General features: G+C 40.9%; 2 protein-coding genes across 3 annotated transcripts; both read left to right on the top strand.

Moving 5' to 3' along the window:
- Window positions 1–98: 98 nt before the first annotated feature.
- Window positions 99–2,826, top strand: jagn1a (jagunal homolog 1a). Its single transcript, XM_085385439.1, has 3 exons — window positions 99–1,143; window positions 1,695–1,747; window positions 1,833–2,826. Exons 2-3 carry the CDS (start codon window positions 1,707–1,709, stop codon window positions 2,293–2,295), a joined length of 504 nt encoding a protein of 167 aa, XP_085241565.1. The 5' UTR covers window positions 99–1,143; window positions 1,695–1,706; the 3' UTR covers window positions 2,296–2,826.
- Window positions 2,827–2,978: 152 nt separating this feature from the next.
- Window positions 2,979–16,863, top strand: tfg (trafficking from ER to golgi regulator). Of its 2 annotated transcripts, none has more exons than XM_085385438.1 (8): window positions 2,979–3,132; window positions 5,243–5,456; window positions 5,605–5,688; window positions 9,183–9,329; window positions 10,116–10,283; window positions 10,410–10,547; window positions 15,472–15,549; window positions 15,671–16,863. In XM_085385438.1, the coding sequence occupies exons 2-8, from the start codon at window positions 5,273–5,275 to the stop codon at window positions 16,057–16,059; spliced, it is 1,188 nt and encodes a 395-aa protein (XP_085241564.1). In that variant the 5' UTR covers window positions 2,979–3,132; window positions 5,243–5,272; the 3' UTR covers window positions 16,060–16,863. The 2 variants fall into 2 exon arrangements, with proteins under 2 accessions (XP_085241564.1, XP_085241563.1); XM_085385437.1 differs by having other exon boundaries at window positions 15,472–15,564.
- The last annotated feature ends 483 nt before the right edge of the window (window positions 16,864–17,346 follow it).

Below are 17,346 nucleotides of genomic sequence, written 5' to 3'. Positions count from 1 at the left end.
TTTGACTAAAGCTGTTATGGCACATTTAAAGAGCAAACAATAAGAAAGCACTGGAAGACTCCTTTATTAAAAAAAAATTGATAGGATTGTCACACATATCTCATTAAACTCCTGTTAAATAATGTTAAATCCAACAACTTGATAATATTCCATTATGCAAAGCAGGTGAATAGCAGTAAGCACTAGCCATAGTAGCAGTATTTATTCATTAACCTAAGACAACATATGTGGTGAAACATTTCTTAATTCTTTGTTTTCAGAAAGCAGTTTAAAAGGACAAATGAACAACAAGAGTGTCATATCCTTTGTCTATCCTGAAAATGTGTATTTTTTTTGGAAGAGATCAAAGTTTGAAGAGAAATATGAGTAAAAAAAAAAAAAAAATCACACTGCCATTTACTTACCACCTCCATGAGATCTGGTTTTATAGGCTTAACATATTTGACCCACTTGACCCTCATGGTTTAATAAACTTTACATCGTATCAATATAATTTACTAAATGTAGCCTTGCATATATCAGGATGCCTAAAGTGTATTCATCAAGAACTGTTGCCTGAAAATCAACATCGATATTAATTATGCTTTGTAGCACTGAATTTCGATCTAATAGTGTGACTTAAAAACAATAAAACAAACACAAAAAAACCGCAGAGACAGGTTACGCTCTAGACAGGTTTCCAGTCTGTAAATATTTATATGAGATAATTTATATTTAGATAACCAATCAATCATAATCAGTCAATCATTTCATTTGACCAATTTCCATTCAATTTTACGTTTTCAATTGTACTTATGTAACAAAATTATCTGAAATTTTTACATGTAATCAAATTTCTTAAAGTCAGCGTCTTTTTCGTTTTTGCAGAAAAACATTATAAATTGGTATTTTAGCCCTGTAGAGCGCGACAATCATGGTTAATCAACTTAATTAACTTAACCAATACTACCAAATAAAGAGTATCAGATAACAGAACTATTGATTGTGACGTGAAAAGAAGATGCTGATGCTGCCGAGGGCTGTCAGTCGTCAGTGCGCATGCTTAAAGCTGTCGTTGATGTTCACTCAGCACATCTCCTTTGGATAGAAATTTAAACAAGGGGCTCGGCCAAACGTTGAAGAAGTCAGGTGTAAGCATCATCGGTAAGCTAAGTTCACTCTGCTACTATCGTTACCTGTGATAACAAATAAATAAATAAAAATGCTAGACTAACGTACAAAACGTATCTGTCCAAAGTAAACGCTAAACTAGGTTAGCCAGTAGCAGCTAATGCTTCAAATCCCAGCCCGACTAGTCTGCGCGAAAACGGCCGTTTTCTGTTTGAATCGCTGTTTGCATCATGTTGTGAGAGCTGGGAAACGGTGACGTTTATTATGACTATCGCTGAATCTGTATCCTCTATTATCTTTCTCCTCACGGTGTCCTTGCATTTACCAGGCTGATTATTCGCACACTGGGACATTGGCAGGTTAAATCTGTCACATTGCCTGGTTAACCAGTTAGTTCCAGCTTTCGAATGTAAAAAACTGTCCTTTTGCAGCTTTAAATATTAAATGCCTTTTAATACCCTGATTGTCTTCCGGATTTTAAATATTCCAATGAAATTTGATGAAATCACCATTTTTTTTTAGGAGTGTCTGCTCTTTGGTTGCTGTCATGTGCATGTTACATTATTTGTCTTGTGCATTAACAGGTTTCTCCAAACATGAAAAACAAACTAAGGATGGCCCCACAGTACCAGATGAAGCAAGTATCTATGTTTGGCATTTGTCAATAAATATGAACATTATCTCTGAGTTGCAGTCTGATGGTCTGTTTTTCTCTTTTGCAGCGCTTCCTTGAAGTCAGAGATACGGAAGTTAAACGTGGTCCACTTTCTCATCTGGCTGCTGGTGGCGGCGCAAGTGACCGTCAGCCACTTCAACATTGTGTCACAGGACACTGTGTCCATGCCGTACCAGTGGGAGTACCCCTATCTGCTCAGCATCTTCCCTCTGCTCTTCAGCAGCCTGTCCCTCCCAAAGAACAACATCAGCTACCTGGTCCTGTCAATGATCAGTGCAGGGCTGTTCTCTTTTGCACCTCTTATATATGGTGGCATGGAGATGTTTCCTGTAGCAAAGCAGCTCTTCCGTCAAGGAAAAGCCTTCCGCTTCATTTTTGGCTGCTCTGCAGTGACTGCTGCATACGTCGCTATAGTGGTTGCTGCTCAAGTGCACGGCTGGCAGTTGTACTACATGAAAAAACTGCTGGATTCATGGTTTGATGCTACTCAGGAGAAGAAAAACAAATAATGGAGTTTTTTTTAAAGCTGTGAATGGACAAAACTTGTGTTTTTTTTTCAATACATGAGTTATGTCTCCTTAGTCTTCATGATTATGTAATATGATTCATCCTGCATCCCTGATTTTCATTTAAAGCTAATGATTGTTCATTTCAATAAACTTATTTATTTAAAGCAGCAGATTGATTTCTTGCACACACAGTTAGGTTGGGATTGGGATCCAAAGCACCAGCGATAAAAATGGAGTCCAGTCACTGTGACTTCAGCCCTTCTCCAATCAAAGAAAAAAAGAATAATGTTGGTGTCTCTCTCAAAAAAAAGTCTTCCTATGATTTAAAGAAAATGTAATGTTCATACTTACAGTATTGAAGCAATTATTCATACACACACACACACTTACAAACTGTTAAACAATATGCTTTGCCATGTGTTTATTTGTTCAGTATGTTAAGTCTACCTCTTATGATATTTTCTTGTTTGGTTTTTGTAATGGGCGCGTTCACAGTATCTGCATGCACTGCTGTTTTTAAGATATTCTGTTGCAGCACGAGAACACCAGCTTCGCTTTACTGCAGACTCTGTGCGTGCTTAGCTATCCGGTGTTCAAAAGGTAAATAAATAAACGCTGCTCAAGGTGATGGCTGAAATTCTGTGAAGGCTCTCAACGCACTTTGTTCCAGTCGGTCTGCGGCTGCGCACACTGAATGCCACGTACTGGTTGACGTTGACAGTCTGGAGGACACTTCCTGATGCTGCTGCCCGGGTCTAGCTAGGCTAGCTAATAGATTAGATTTTCACGGTTTGGGGAAACCCGTGAAATACATCGTGGTCAAGTCGTCTGGTTCAGGTAAAAACATTACTTCGAGTTATGTTATAATTTAACTACAAAGCAGTTTCTATGCTATTACGGACTGTTGTGGTGCTAGCTAGCTACGCAGGGAGCTAACGCTACGCTAGCTCGTCCAAACAGGTGTCGAGACTGATACAGAGGGAGTTGTTTAACAAAAGATTCGTCAGTTAATGATCTGATCGAGTCTATGTAAGGTGAAGTAGGGAAATTATCAGTTTATACCTTCTTACCTAGCTCTATTATAGGTAGAGCTGTTATAAGTTACACAGGAAACGGCTTGTTGACGACTCATTGTCATATAGGAAAAGCTAAGTGTTATTATTCCAGCTTTTTCAGATATACATCAGGAAATTAAACAGATCATTCATTTTTTTAAGTGTACGTAACGTATACAGTAAACACTGCAATGGCAGTGGTGAAACGGCCTAAAAAGCGTTAGCAGTCAGTCCTGTTTGTTGATGGGCCACTGATAGATAACTGCGACTTTTGCCGTTATATAAAAGTTTTACTTTCGCTTCTGTGATATTTTAAGATTTGTTTCCAGAGCTCTAGAAATTAACTTGATAGACTCCGTTTCGGTTTAATTTTTTTCCCCAGTCGTACTCATTAAATGTTACTGTACGCTAAACGTTAGCTACCACCCAATCCCTAGCATCCAGCCAATTACTCATCTGGCCCGGACAGAAAGAGTATATTGCTGAGCTTACAACATCAGGAGATAACGTCAGAGTTAATCCAACTCGTGACTGTACACGAACGATGAGGTTTACGTTAACTTAACACAGTGTGTAAACCCCACCTTGTTTAATGAGTGCAGGCCTCTTATTACATACCCCCTCCCCCCAAAGAAATATCTGTTTTACCGGTATGATATGAGTAAAATGGGTTTTAATTTGCGATTACTTTGTAATCATTTATATGATTCGCCAAATGGCTTTGAAAGCTTTTTTCTCCTATCAGAAGAGATGATATTTTGGGTCAAAGTCTACAAGGAGGTCTGTTATTCTATAGCCGGTGCCACCTCACATGAAGATGTTTAACCCTTAGACTCTGGAGTGACATGGTTTTCATTTAAGTCAAGGGAGGAGCGCTCCTGTTCTGTGTGTAATTTCAAACAGGCCTCAGTCAACATTAAGAGAGCTTTGTGACAGTGAAGACAAGCTGTTAATTTCGGCATATTAATGTAATCATAGGACTGTTCTCACAGCAGCTGTTATGGCTCGATCGTGGCTCAAGAGTTGGGAGTTCGCCTTGTAATCGGAAGGTTGCCAATTCGAGTCCTTGGGCAAGACACTTCACCCGTTGCCTACTGGTGGTGATCAAAGGGCCCGGTGTCTGGCAGCCTCACCTCTGTCAGTACGCCCCAGGGTGGCTGTGGCCATCACCAGTGCGTGAATGGGTGGATGACTGGTTGTGACTTGAAAAAGCGCTATACTGTTGACCTACTTATTCTGACCTAGTTTTAAAAAGGGCTTAACTAATAATTATATATTCTGTTCTATAAGCTAGACATACATGTTGCTGTGAATGCCATTTTGCTGACTAGTGGTGCCCTGGCACTGCAGTATGCATACCTCCTAAGTAGTTTTTGCGCTCTTATGTTCACACAGTTAAAAAAAAAAAATGTTATGACACATTTTTCCATGTTACTGTTTTTAGCCTGCTCCTGCTATCCTTGCATTTTCAATAAATTTCCATTTGAACCCTGCAGAGAAGAGATTATAAAAATGAATGCAAATAAACTGCCTTGGTGTGTGATATGTTTTGCTTTTCACGCCAGCTCTGTTTACACATGCAGTTTGGGAAGTTTCTGGATAGTTTCCCAGCAGAGAATGATTTAAGAGGGTTAAAAGGAAATAAAAATATAATGTGGCGCAATAATTATTTTATCTGAATTAGCCTTTGATAATCACTAAAAACTGTAGAATAAATCGTAATTGCAAATCAAATTTGAGTAATTATACAACCCTACTTTGTACTAAGGAGCTGGAAGGTTAAAGAGTGGCCAGTGTTCAGTGTGACTGTGTGTCACTCCCTGTTGGGTAATGCCTAGAAGAGTTCAGGGCTGCACTGAAAGTGTGAACACCTCTCTTCTACCTTTGTCAAGTGCTGGGAGCAGAAGAGGTCAGACGGCACCATGAACGGCCAGCTGGACCTGAGCGGGAAGCTGATCATCAAAGCCCAGTTGGGTGACGACATCCGACGCATTCCCATCCATAATGAAGATATTACCTATGATGAGCTGGTGCTCATGATGCAGCGTGTCTTCAGGGGAAAGCTGCAGAGTAACGACGAGGTCACTATCAAATACAAGGATGAAGGTGAGTCAGGACACAGAAAAGGCCTGTGAGGGTCCGGTCATCCTCTGGTGACAAGTGTACTTCATGATGGTAATCTCAGCATATTTTCTTTGAAAGTGACAATTTGCTGTGCAGTTAATCATCTTTTGTCCCCATTTCCTGTTTACAGATGATGACCTCATTACCATTTTTGACAGCTCTGACCTCTCATTCGCCATCCAGTGTAGTAGAATACTCAAACTGACTTTGTTTGGTAAGAAATGAACACATTTCTTCTTATGGACTATATGCGTGTTTTTGCCTTGACGAATTCAAGGCTGTAGATGTTTAGTCTCTTACTTCAGCTGTTACAGCAGCCAGTCACTGGAGGGCAGTCTAGCTTATTTTTCCACACAGCAAACCTCAGCTCGTTACTGTCCAAATGAAAATGATCTACACTCCCTTCTGACTAATTTGTTTTGGAATCACTGTTTCTTAGCACCGATTTAACAAACAAAACTATGACAGGTAGTAGATGTGTGTATTTTGTACCAGTTATTCTGGACAGAAAATAGCTTGGAGCAGGTTCGAACCAGAGCCTCTGCAAAGACCTTATAGCTTATGGGTCGCCACCTCAACCTGTTGGGCTAAACCATTGCCCCGCCCAGATAATTCCACAGTCATTCAGTAGCTCAGCAGGTGTAACTCGTTGAATAATCAGTTACCTGACCAGCCAATATGCCTCACCCTAACATGTTATTCGGGCCTTGTTGCTGTCAGTAGTAAAAACATTGTGATGAAATTTCTGGGATTTTTTTAGGACTTAGTATGTTAGTTTTCCCAAAGTATGATTAAGATAAGTGAAATGGTAAAAAAGTGGACTTTGATCAAAGAGGTGTACTCAACATTGAGATTAATGGGCTTAGGTGCGTTTGTTTTGTTTGTGAGTTTATTCTTTCTTTTCTCTTTTTGTTTTAACTTGGCTACATCCATCCATCCATCCCTTTTTCAGTGCAGTGCTACAAGCAGGCAACAGGCAGGGCTCACCCTGGACATGTAGCCAGCCTATCACAGGGCCCTTGGCTATTTTGCTATAATATATCACTATAGTAAATATGCTGAACACATAACCTTAAGCAGGTTATGTTCAGAGTTCTAAATTTCAAATCAGCTGTATGCATTGTAATTTTCCTAATTATTTTTTTCCCAAACATCAAGCTCAGAGTATGATTTAGCTGTTATTCCTCTCTGAAGCAGAAGGATCAGAGTTTTCGGTTTAAGAAAGCCTGGCTGTGTCGACCATGCTTTTGCCGTACACGTTTTAGCCTCATTGTTAACAGGTTTGTGGTTAATAGGAGGCTTAAGATTTAAATTATACATTTTATTTGTAATATTTAATATTTTAGAATCGTAATAGTCAGTCTATATTCCCACCCCTATTGCCACTTGCTTTGGATAGTGATTGAAAGGATGAGACTGCAGATAGAAGTGTTCAAAATGGGTTCCCTCCCTTAGTGGTGGGGTGAGGGGCTCAGTCTCTTTTTAGGATGCCTCTGAGGTGTTTCCAGCATGCCCAACTGGTAGAAGATCCTAGGACATGCTGAAGAGATGATGGCCCTTGCTTTGCTTGAGAACACCACAGTGCCCCCTTGGAGAACTGGATAGAGAGGTCTTAGACCGTTAACTCAGATTAGTAGTAGAAATTGATGAATGCATGGAAAAAAAAATGTTTTTAAATCCATAATGAAACACTACAAATAAATATGCATTTTTTAAAATAGGCCATCAGTTAATTATTCTTATGTCGAAGGAAAAAAGGTACACTTTTGCTTATACTGAAGTGTATTGATAATCCTTGCTGACTGAAATGTATATGATCAGATATGCCACATTTTCAGATTTATTTTTCTTTCAGTCACAGCAAAGCTGTGTATTAATGCTAGGCGGTAAGAGAAGAAATATTCTGAGCCTGTGAAATTTTAAGTTGATTCTTTCACTAATCAAACTTTTTGGGGAGGCATTTTTACAGTACAGGTGTTTTGTTATTCTGTTAACACAACACTGTGTCCAGTGTTTGGCTTGTGTTTTAGAGGATTGTCTTTCCTGGCTGTAACTAAATAGTGTTGGAGTTTTGTCAGTTTAGAAACAGCATACCAATACTGTTTTTGGGCTCTGGAGATTGGACCGTAACAACCAACAAATATTTGAAGCTTGGAGCACCTGATTGTGCTTCAGTGTCAACTGCGTGCTTGCTCACTGAATTGTAGACAGGAAGGCATGCCTCATCTGAGTGGACTGTGTAGCAGTACTGTCTATATGTTTTTGCGATAAGTACTTTTTGTGAAAAAGTTGCTCCAGGGCAATGAAAAGTCAGTAAGTTTTCAGTAGCGACGTGAACTGAAGTGTGTTAAATATCCAATGAACATGTTGGAATAGTTATGATTGGGTACCACCTTAAGCTTACTTTAAGTCAAACTTTGGGGTGTTTGCAGCTGCGAAAAAGTGTGACTCGTAACCATAGCAAACCAGCATCAAATCTGTCATTAAAAAACTCTTTCACAACATTAGAAGTGCATCAGCACACATTCTCTACTGTCTAAACTGTATTAACAACATGATGTTGTTTCCTGTGCTCTGCTCTCAGTCACTCCTGCTGTAGCCTCTATTATTAGGCTGGAAGCAGAAAGGGTTTTTTTTTCTTCTCAAAAAAAAGAGAAAAAGTTGTTTAAGTTCCTACAAATCAAAACAGAGCCCTGGCTCGTAATCGCATGTCTTGACCTCACGTGGAAATTACACCGTCCAACATGTGTTGATATTCAGAGGCAGGGAGAGGAGCTGGAATCGCATGACGGCCTGCGTCTCAGCACAGTGCCTCATGAGCCCACCCGTCTCTGTTCAGCATTATTCAGTCAGACAGAGAAACTTGTGTGAGAGAGGAATGCGGAGCGACGTCCAGTTCATTCCTTTTGCAGTGGAAATTTCACTCTTTGGTCAGTGAGAAGATGTGGTACAGGGCATATAGAGTTGACTATTTTGAAGAGGTTTGTCACGTTTCCTGCAGATTAGCAGGTTTCAGTTTATTGCCAACAACCCGGCTCTATTCTTAGTTAAATGCTTTGCTGTCAGGGTGGGGTGACAGCGATTCCTGTTCAGCTCAGCAGCCGTTGTGAATGGCTTTGTGGAAGTAACCATGTGATAGATGATCCCAGTAATCCCAGGTATTTAGATTATGGAGCCAACAGATCATCACTCATAACATGCAGATACCTTATTGGCTTCCAAACAACTGGAGTGTAGAAGTCAGATAGTTTTAAATTTACCATTATGTGTTGAGCTATTTTGACTGGCCTCTTAGCTGCCAGGCATTTTTTAATTATTTATTTCCATTGTGATTTTCCGTCCAGTGCATAATGTGAAGTTCACCACATGAGTTTATTGTCAGGCGTCAATCCTTATAAACAGTTTTATTAATAAGTCTGGAGGAACTTTGGTGTTTCTGAGAGTGTGAGCCAATTCTGCTGCATTAGAGTCCACTCTGACCCAGATATTCTACTCTCGATTATCATCCAAACCATAATTTATATGACCAAGGAGTCCTAGACAGTAAGATATCACAATGAATAAGATGCAGTTTCAGTAGTTAACAAAATCGGTGGGAGTTTTGTAGTTTAAAAGTGCTCAACAGGAGCGCGGATGGAGAAGATTTTACTCTGCTTTATTACTGAAATAAATTATCGTTTTCTGATTTCTTCATCTTATTATCTGCAGTTAATGGTCAGCCGCGGCCTTTGGAGTCCAGTCAGGTAAAGTACCTGCGCAGGGAGCTCATTGAGCTCAGGAATAAAGTCAACAACCTCCTTGATACCCTGGAGCCCCCGACAGAGCCTGGTCTGGCTGCTACAGCCCCAGACAGTGGTAAGCACACTCACTCACACACGATAGACTATATATAAGCTTGTTATATAATATAAGCCTTTTGCCAAATGCAGTATAGTGTAGTCATAGAAAAAACAATTAAACATGTACACGAATTCATATTATGAACAACTCACTGGGTCGTTAGCAACTCTACAACCGGGTGGTTCTGTGATTCTTTTTGTTATAGTTTCTACTTTTAGATCTCTGGGACTCACTATAATCTTGGTAATGTGGACTGCGTGACCTCCTTAACTAATAAAAGTGGTTCATAGTCCACAGTATTGTAGTTGGCGTTATAAGAGCTGTATCCCGCAAAGACATTGGCACCAAACTGAGACGGTTTACTGGAGTCAGTAACTGTTGGATTAATTGAACACTTTTTAAATTATTTTTTTTAAACAAATATTTGTCTGCAGTTTGACTCTAAATTTGTTACATGCTAGATCAGTCCAGCCTGAGTGTGGTCAATCGCGCCCACATATGCGCACATGTTGAGCAAAAACAAGGTCTCTCCGACTAATCCTAGCTGCGACCAAAGCTTTAATATTGTAAGCTGCAACATTAAAAGTTTTTAAAATATTTTTCATTACTTCTTAACTAATATGCTCATATAGTTTTTGGCCTTTAAGGATCAACTGAGTTAAATATAAAAGGGTAATCTGGAAAACTTGCAGTTTGTCAGAAACACCCAGACCCTTATTCGTTTTATTACACTTTTGTCTCCATGGCATCTTAACAAGCTAAAATGTTGTCTTAGCATCACATTTCCTCTTCCCTTTCCAGAATCAGTGGATGGGCGTGAAGGAAAAGTTGTGACAGCTGACCCCACAGTGAAACAGGCCACTCCAGTCAGTGCAGCCAGTATGTCGGCCTTTGATCCATTAAAAAACCAGGATGAGGTCAACAAGAATGTCATCTCCTCTTTTGGCCTGAGCGAGGACCAGGCCCCAGGTAGAGCCGAAGTGCAAATGCTATCTTTGAAAATTGATTTCATTTAATTGTCTAGTTTCTATATCAGGCATCTGCGTGTCTTCTGATCGTCTGTGCATTTGTGTGCCGTTTGTACAACTCCCCCAGCTGTTGCAGCAGAGGAGCGTTCAGGAACCCCTGACAGCATTGCTTCTTCCTCATCTGCAGCGCCTCAGCCAGGAGTGCCCCCTCAGCCACAGGCTCCATATGCTGGAGTGCAGCAGGGACCCCCAGCAGGCATGGATGGTGAGATGTGTGCACACGCACGTACTGTAGAAAATACACAAATAAAAAAAGCATACAGATCCTTTGACAGAGATATGTGTCCTCCAAAAAAGTAAGCACAGTTACATAATGTCTTTATAAGCACAGGGGTGTCAAAGGCCCCTGCAGTGTGGCAGATTAAGCAATTACTTTTTATAGTGGTGCTGTTAAACAGAATGTTTTTCCAAATTTGCCACCAAAGTAGCCTTACAAAAATGCGACTGCCTGCTGAGCCTATATGTTGACAAAAGCTCATCCAGGAGTATTTCTTTTCCAAAGAGTAGTTCTGACTAAAAATGAAACTGAAGAAAGGATATAGCAGGTTTTCCAAGGTAAAGCAAATGCACACAGTTGTCAGTTTATTATGTACATTGTGTTTTAACTGCTTTGTTTAAATACAAGTACTCCCAATCCCAGTTTGTGTTGTTGAACTATTTTTCAGTCTACCTTCACTGATTTGAGTTATGTGTGTGTAATCTACCAATAAGTAAAGATGTAGAGTAGGAAGGATGCACCAGCTGTTACTGCTGCTCACTAAGCTTTTAGCTTTCATCCTGCCAGCGAAACACAGTAGACCAGAGCTAGTGGAAATTTCTGGAATTGAGGAAGATTGTTTGGATCAGAACAGATCAAATGGAGAGAAATATGATTGAATTTAAAAGAGCACACTGGGCCTCATTCACAGTGTGTGTGTGTGCACAAATTTGTCTTTAAATGGCGTGTAGGAGCGTTTCACACACAAATGTGGAATTCATCAGTCTTTTCCTTTCACAAATTTGTTTGTACAAAGCAAAAATTACCTCAGAGCACAGAGTGTCAGAGGCCCTGCAGTGTGGGTGATTACAATAACATCCAACAGTGGAGCAACGTACACTGCAGGCACAAATGACAAGTAATTTAATTTCTGTCATATTTAACAGTTTTCCAACACAAACCAAAAAACAGGCACATAAAAAAAGAAATATATTTAGCCAAGAAAAGCCTTTAATGTGCAGTTTTCTTTAAACATCTTCTAATAAGCAACGGTTTTGCCTACATGTCACCAGTTCAGGCTAAATGGAAACCACAAACTTTCTTGACACTTGGTGCACATTTGTGATCATGGATCAGTTTAAAGGCGTACTTTGATAAAAGCGCTTTAACTGTCTCAGGTGATGGAGCATTCACTAGCCCAGTTATTGCAGCCTGAAGCTCCTAACCACTTATCTATTTCAGGGCTGGGCTGGAGCTGGATTACACACATGTAATGCATATGTAGCTGATCTTGAGCAAGAATGAAAGCACGCCTTGTATAGGGCATCACTATTGTTTGCCCTATACAAGCAATATAGGGCCTATAACACTATTATATCTTTTTTTGCACTCACATTAGTGAATGAGCCCCACTGATTTCATTGCATAGGTTGACTGTACTGTGCCTCACATTGACATATAATAAATTTTTTCCATTTCCCATATTACTGATTATTGCATTTACTCTGACCTTGTTTTTTTTGGCAATCAGACCCATTCTGCAGTTGAAATAGCATATTTTTTATAATGACTAATTAACATTTAGTTTAATTTTAAACACAGTGTAATCATGAGCATCCCCATGTAATTAATATTCATCTTTCAGCTCGCCTTATCGTAGCTCTCTCCGGTGCAGTCTTTAACTCTGAATCATCCTTGATAAAGACAAATGAACAAAACATACCAGGCAGTTTGGGGGGGGGGGAGTATTTTGTTAACAGAACTACATTCTAGCATCAAGCTCTCAGGGGGATTTGGTTTTACATGCCAATCTGTCTTGTTCTCATTCTCACTCCATATTCAAACTTTTCCCTTAACACTTTCTGGCCTGTTTTTTTTTTGTTATAAAAGGCAGCCAGACAGGTGCAGCCACAGAGGTGAAGCATTTTTTATCGTTTCACTTATTGCTGTGAATGTGCTGGGTTGTTTTTTAGCTTGTGGTTTGGCTCAGCTGGATGTGCAGGCCAGTGGAGCAACGAAATAGCCTCATGTTGCACCCTGTGAGAGCTGTAACTTTCACTCTGAGCAGTCACTCCACAGACTCCTGACCACACCTGCTACGCTGAAGATCAGCACACGAGTTGTATGACTTCCATTTAGCTGGTGGTTTGCGGTTTGGCCTGGTTAGAGCACCAGAACCTATCCAGAGGGCATAATAAGAGTTTAGCTGGTCCAAAAGAGAAAGAGTGGGGATGGTTAGCCAGCAGCAGCAGCACACTGTTTTATTCAGAAGACCAAACAGAAAGATCAGGATTTTTTTTTTTTTTTTTTTTGTCCTTTTGTCAAAGGAAGATTAAGAGAGGAGTCAAGTGCTTTGGTCGACAATATGTAGCTGTGGTCACCAGTAGCATGGAGAGAAGACACTCAGTTGTTCAAAGTAAACGAAAGGTGTTGGTTTCAGAACAAGCCACGACTTTTCCTTTGAAGTCGTTCTCCGTTTCTAGTTTGGTTCAAACATTTTAAAGTCAGAATCTTCCATACATACTATGAGTAATCTGCTATTAACCAAAGCAAACGCAAGGAGGGGGCTTTAGTGTATTGTTGTGTCACTGAAGGCCTGATGTGTGGGTGCATCAAACAAAAAAGATTTAGATGTTGTGTAGCTATATGCTGGATGTAGGTAGTTATAAGAGATTCATTCAACACGTCACACGATATTGAGCAAACTTTAACCATGCTTCACTCTAACTTTGCTGTGCAGGTAGAAAGCTCCCACAGATCAGTAAAGAATAACTTCTTAACAGCTGCAGAAATGATCTTCCAAACCCTGTCTTTATGCCCTGCATGCAGCAGGCTGGCATCTTCTTTTCCTTCGGTCAACCCTTTCCCTCACGTTATTCCTGTCCTCGGTTGCAGACTAGTATAAAAACCTCAAGGCAAATCAGAGCAGCCTGTCAATGCACAAGAGTTTGTAAAACGGTGATCTGTGAGACTAGATGCCAACTGAGCATGTGTAGCCTTTTTTAAAAGTAGCCTCAAGCTCACTTTTAATGCAAACCTAGGTTACTTGTTACCATAAGAATTCTGCTAACAAGATCCATAAGCAGATGGTAAAGATTTTACGCTATCCTTTGATGGACACTTGGCAAAAATCTTTTACATCTTTGCAAGAAAGAAAGAAACTGTAAACACGTGCGCATGTAACAGTGACTCAGAACAGTTACACGATACTCTTAATCAGATGGGCAGATGTGGGTTCGATGTGAAATGTTTATTTAAAAATAGGACCTCATTATTCCTCCTAAAGACAAGTGGAGAGGTCAGCAGGCCTGCAGCCAAAGTGAAAGTAATTCTTCAGCCTACCTATCACATCTTTCACCCCTGATGGTTGACCTCTTGGAGAGGTCAGACAGCCGTGCATCTTTCCATCTCTGTTGCATAACTCTGATGATGGATTACAGGCGAGGAGAACAGGAGAAGCCAATTTCACACACGTGCCTCGCCACACATGTAATATTCATGTAAGAAGATAACACATGGTTGCCACACCACTGAGGTGTTTATACAGAGACATCAAAGAGTTAGTCTTTCTAAGCATTTAGCTGTCAGGTGTCTCCCAAACCAGTCCAAAGTTTTCAGGCTGAATATTCCAGCAGACATTACTTTGTGCTGTATGGAATGTGTTTTTTGTGGAGTAATTCGCCTGGAGCATGTCGTTATATATGGATTTACTTTTGAATGCAGACAGTACAGTACAGAACAATCTGATAGGTGCTTAAAATCTCCTTTGAGCTTTCCTTTGGTGTAGATTCTCTAAGAACTGTGGAAAATAAGCACCAGTTTTTACCAGCACTTAATAATCCAGTGAACCCAGCCCTCTTTCATTATGCCTTCTCTCGCTGTGCTTTTCATGCGTCGTCACCCTACTTATTTGCCAGGCCAAAGATTTGGGAGTAGTATTTAGGCCTTGTTAAGGGAGAGAACAGTTGTTCGCCAAGTTTTTGCACATTTGCTGAACTCTAAGGCATTCGATGGAAAATGTAATGAGCAAATGAAAGTAACAATAACAAAAAGACCTTTCCCTGTCATGAAAGATATACTCCTGATTACTGACTGTATTAAAGGGTGTAGCATGACGATGCTCCAGGTTTAAAGGCCTCGTAAGAATTACTATTTAAAGTAAAGTATTGGGATGATTGGACCTTTAGACTTGATCATTCTCCTCATTTGTCCGTAGGCGGTGCAAACCCATGAAGTCACTGTCTGCAAACACAGACGTGTCTTCTTTCTTGCAAAAAATCCAGGGTTATGTCTCCAAGCCTGCAGTGTTATTCATTTATTTATTTATTTTATGCCTGCTCCTGCACGTGCATCTTTCTCTCTCGCTCGAAGACAGATTTTACTGTAATGTGCCACAGAGCAGTCTCTGTGGGAGATTAACAACAGATACTTCTATCAAAGTGGTTCCAGCTGTTTTCATTAAAGGAGTTGTGTGTTATTCTATCCCAATGCACAGGTGTTTCCGTGAAGATAGTCCCATGTGTGTCTGGGGTGGATCAGATAATATTGGCTCTCAAAAACAAAACAAAAAAAGCCAAGTGTAGACGCAACCAAGGGGCTTTCGAGCTGTTGTAACTGCATCCAATTATCTGAGGTCTATCGTAATCTTTAATCCTCCCAAATGTCTGTGGAGGTAGCCTGGTGATAATGGTGGTTAGAATTACACTATTACACCAAAATTAGCTGTTGAAAAGATGCTCTTAAAAAACCATGAAGCTGATTTGAAAGCCAGCTTGCAGTGTTTGTAGTATAAAGGTTAAACATCACTGTTTAGTCCAATATTTTCTCCACGCTTGCTGGTGATGAGGATACAAATCCAATAGGCAGTGGTCATATTGCTGTTGGACAAAATTAAATTCTTTGGCACTGATCATGATCATCCCCACCTTTTCAGGTCAAGTGTACCAGCAATACCAAGCTCCAGGTGGATACCCTCCTCAGCAGCCAGGTGCCCCACCTCAGCAGCAGTACGGTATGCAGTACCCTGGTAAGATTAAAAGTGATGCTAGCAGATAAACGGGTAGCTGCTGTTCTGTGTAGCCGATTTCTTTTATGTCTGGAGAGAATTAAGGATTCTCTCTCCCCTCTCGCAGCTGGATACAACCCTCAGCCCGGAGCCCCTCCACAGCCACAGCAGCAGTTCCAAAACTATGCTCCTCCCTCCTCGCAGGCTCCAGCTCCTGGTGCAGCGCCAGCAGCAGGATTCCAGGGTGGGCAGCAGCAGCAGACCCATCCACCTCAGGGCACCCAGCAGTACCCACCAGGAGCATTCCCACCACAAAACTACACACAGGCCTCCCAACCTGCTAACTACACCATGCCGCCCAACTCTCAGCCCGGCTCAGGGTTCCAGCCCCGCCCAGGATATACCCCCCCTCCAGGCAACACTGTCACCCCTCCACCTGGAGCTGCCAACCCTTATGCCCGAAACCGCCCCCCTTATGGCCAGGGCTACACTCAACCGGGACCTGGGTACCGGTAAAATAAGATAGCAGATGTTACTGATCCCATCATCATCCTATATGTGGCTCCAACTGTTTGAAGTGGGTGCAGAAATCTGGTTTACTGCCCTGCACCTTCCCTCTTCCCCTACCCTTGTACAATTATCAAATCCAAAATTAAAAAAGCACCCCCATCCCAAGTCTGATGGTTAGTGTTTGTACGCTGTCGCTCCAACACACCACTCTGTTCTGGCCCCGGTGTATGCTCCTCGTGTTATTTTTCCCGTCTTTTCCCTCCAGTTCCGTCGTCTGCTCAGCCCTCTTGTGTCTGCCATGGTAAAAAATGTAACCAGTCTGTATGCACACACATGGAAAACCAAAACAGGCCGTTGCACAAACTGTTTGTCCTTTCCATGGTAACTCGTCATTTCGAGAGAAAGATCAGCATTCAGGCTGCATTTACAGCAAAAGCCTTTGTCTTGAATTTCCTCAGCATAGATGCGTTCATAAAACACTATCTCGATGAAAAGTTACCCCTTAGTCATGTTTTATTTTATTCTTTTTGATCAATTTCACCACCGTGTCGGTATTAATGATGTGTCAGTGATGGTGGGGAGCACTAGCTAAGTGATGGCCTATGGGAGGTATAGATCCCTGTGTCATGAAGAGGACTTTTTCTTTTTGTTTAGCTTCTAATATCACCTCCAGTAAAGCTAGCTATTCCTTTCTTTCTCTTATCACTGGTTTTTACTAATATCAAATCAAATTGCTCCTTCAGTGAGATTAGTTGTTTATGTATAAACTGTAACATTTATTTCTCTGACCTAATAAATGATTGAGACCCATTTGGAGTCCCCCCCCCCCTTTTTTTAATGTTTTGGTTGTGGTACTCTTGGTCCTGTGATGTCTTGCAGTCTTTTCTTCAACACACTGACTCTCTGAGGTTTTTATGAGTTCATGTCTCTGTTAAGTTTGGCTCATCTCTTATTCTTCTCCCCTGCACAGATTTGGAAACCTGTGGTAATGCTGGTATTCCCATTTCATTTTCCTGCATGTGGGATGTGGTTAGCCTTTCATGTCAAACTGTCTCAGCGAGTAAGAGGAACTGAGCGCACCGAGCTAATAACATTTAGACAAGGGTGTGTAATATTTCTCACCACCTGGTGCGTGCCAGACAGATTGCTTTCTAGATGTCTTTGTCCACTGTAAATGATCCCCAGTTATTGATAGCACAGTGTTAGGGTTTTGTGTCTGCCTCTGTTACAGCAATGATGCCAAGCGTGCTCATGTGTGCAAAGCTGATGTTGCAATGGGTTGCTTTCTTACTG

This window comes from Rhamphochromis longiceps, linkage group LG16 (assembly GCF_057381845.1).
Source record: "Rhamphochromis longiceps isolate RC_006_pf linkage group LG16, R_longiceps_female_GT1.1, whole genome shotgun sequence".
Classification (NCBI taxonomy): Eukaryota; Metazoa; Chordata; class Actinopteri; order Cichliformes; family Cichlidae; genus Rhamphochromis; species Rhamphochromis longiceps.
The sequence above is the reverse complement of the archived record's forward strand: the minus strand, read 5'-3'. Positions and strand labels throughout refer to the sequence as shown.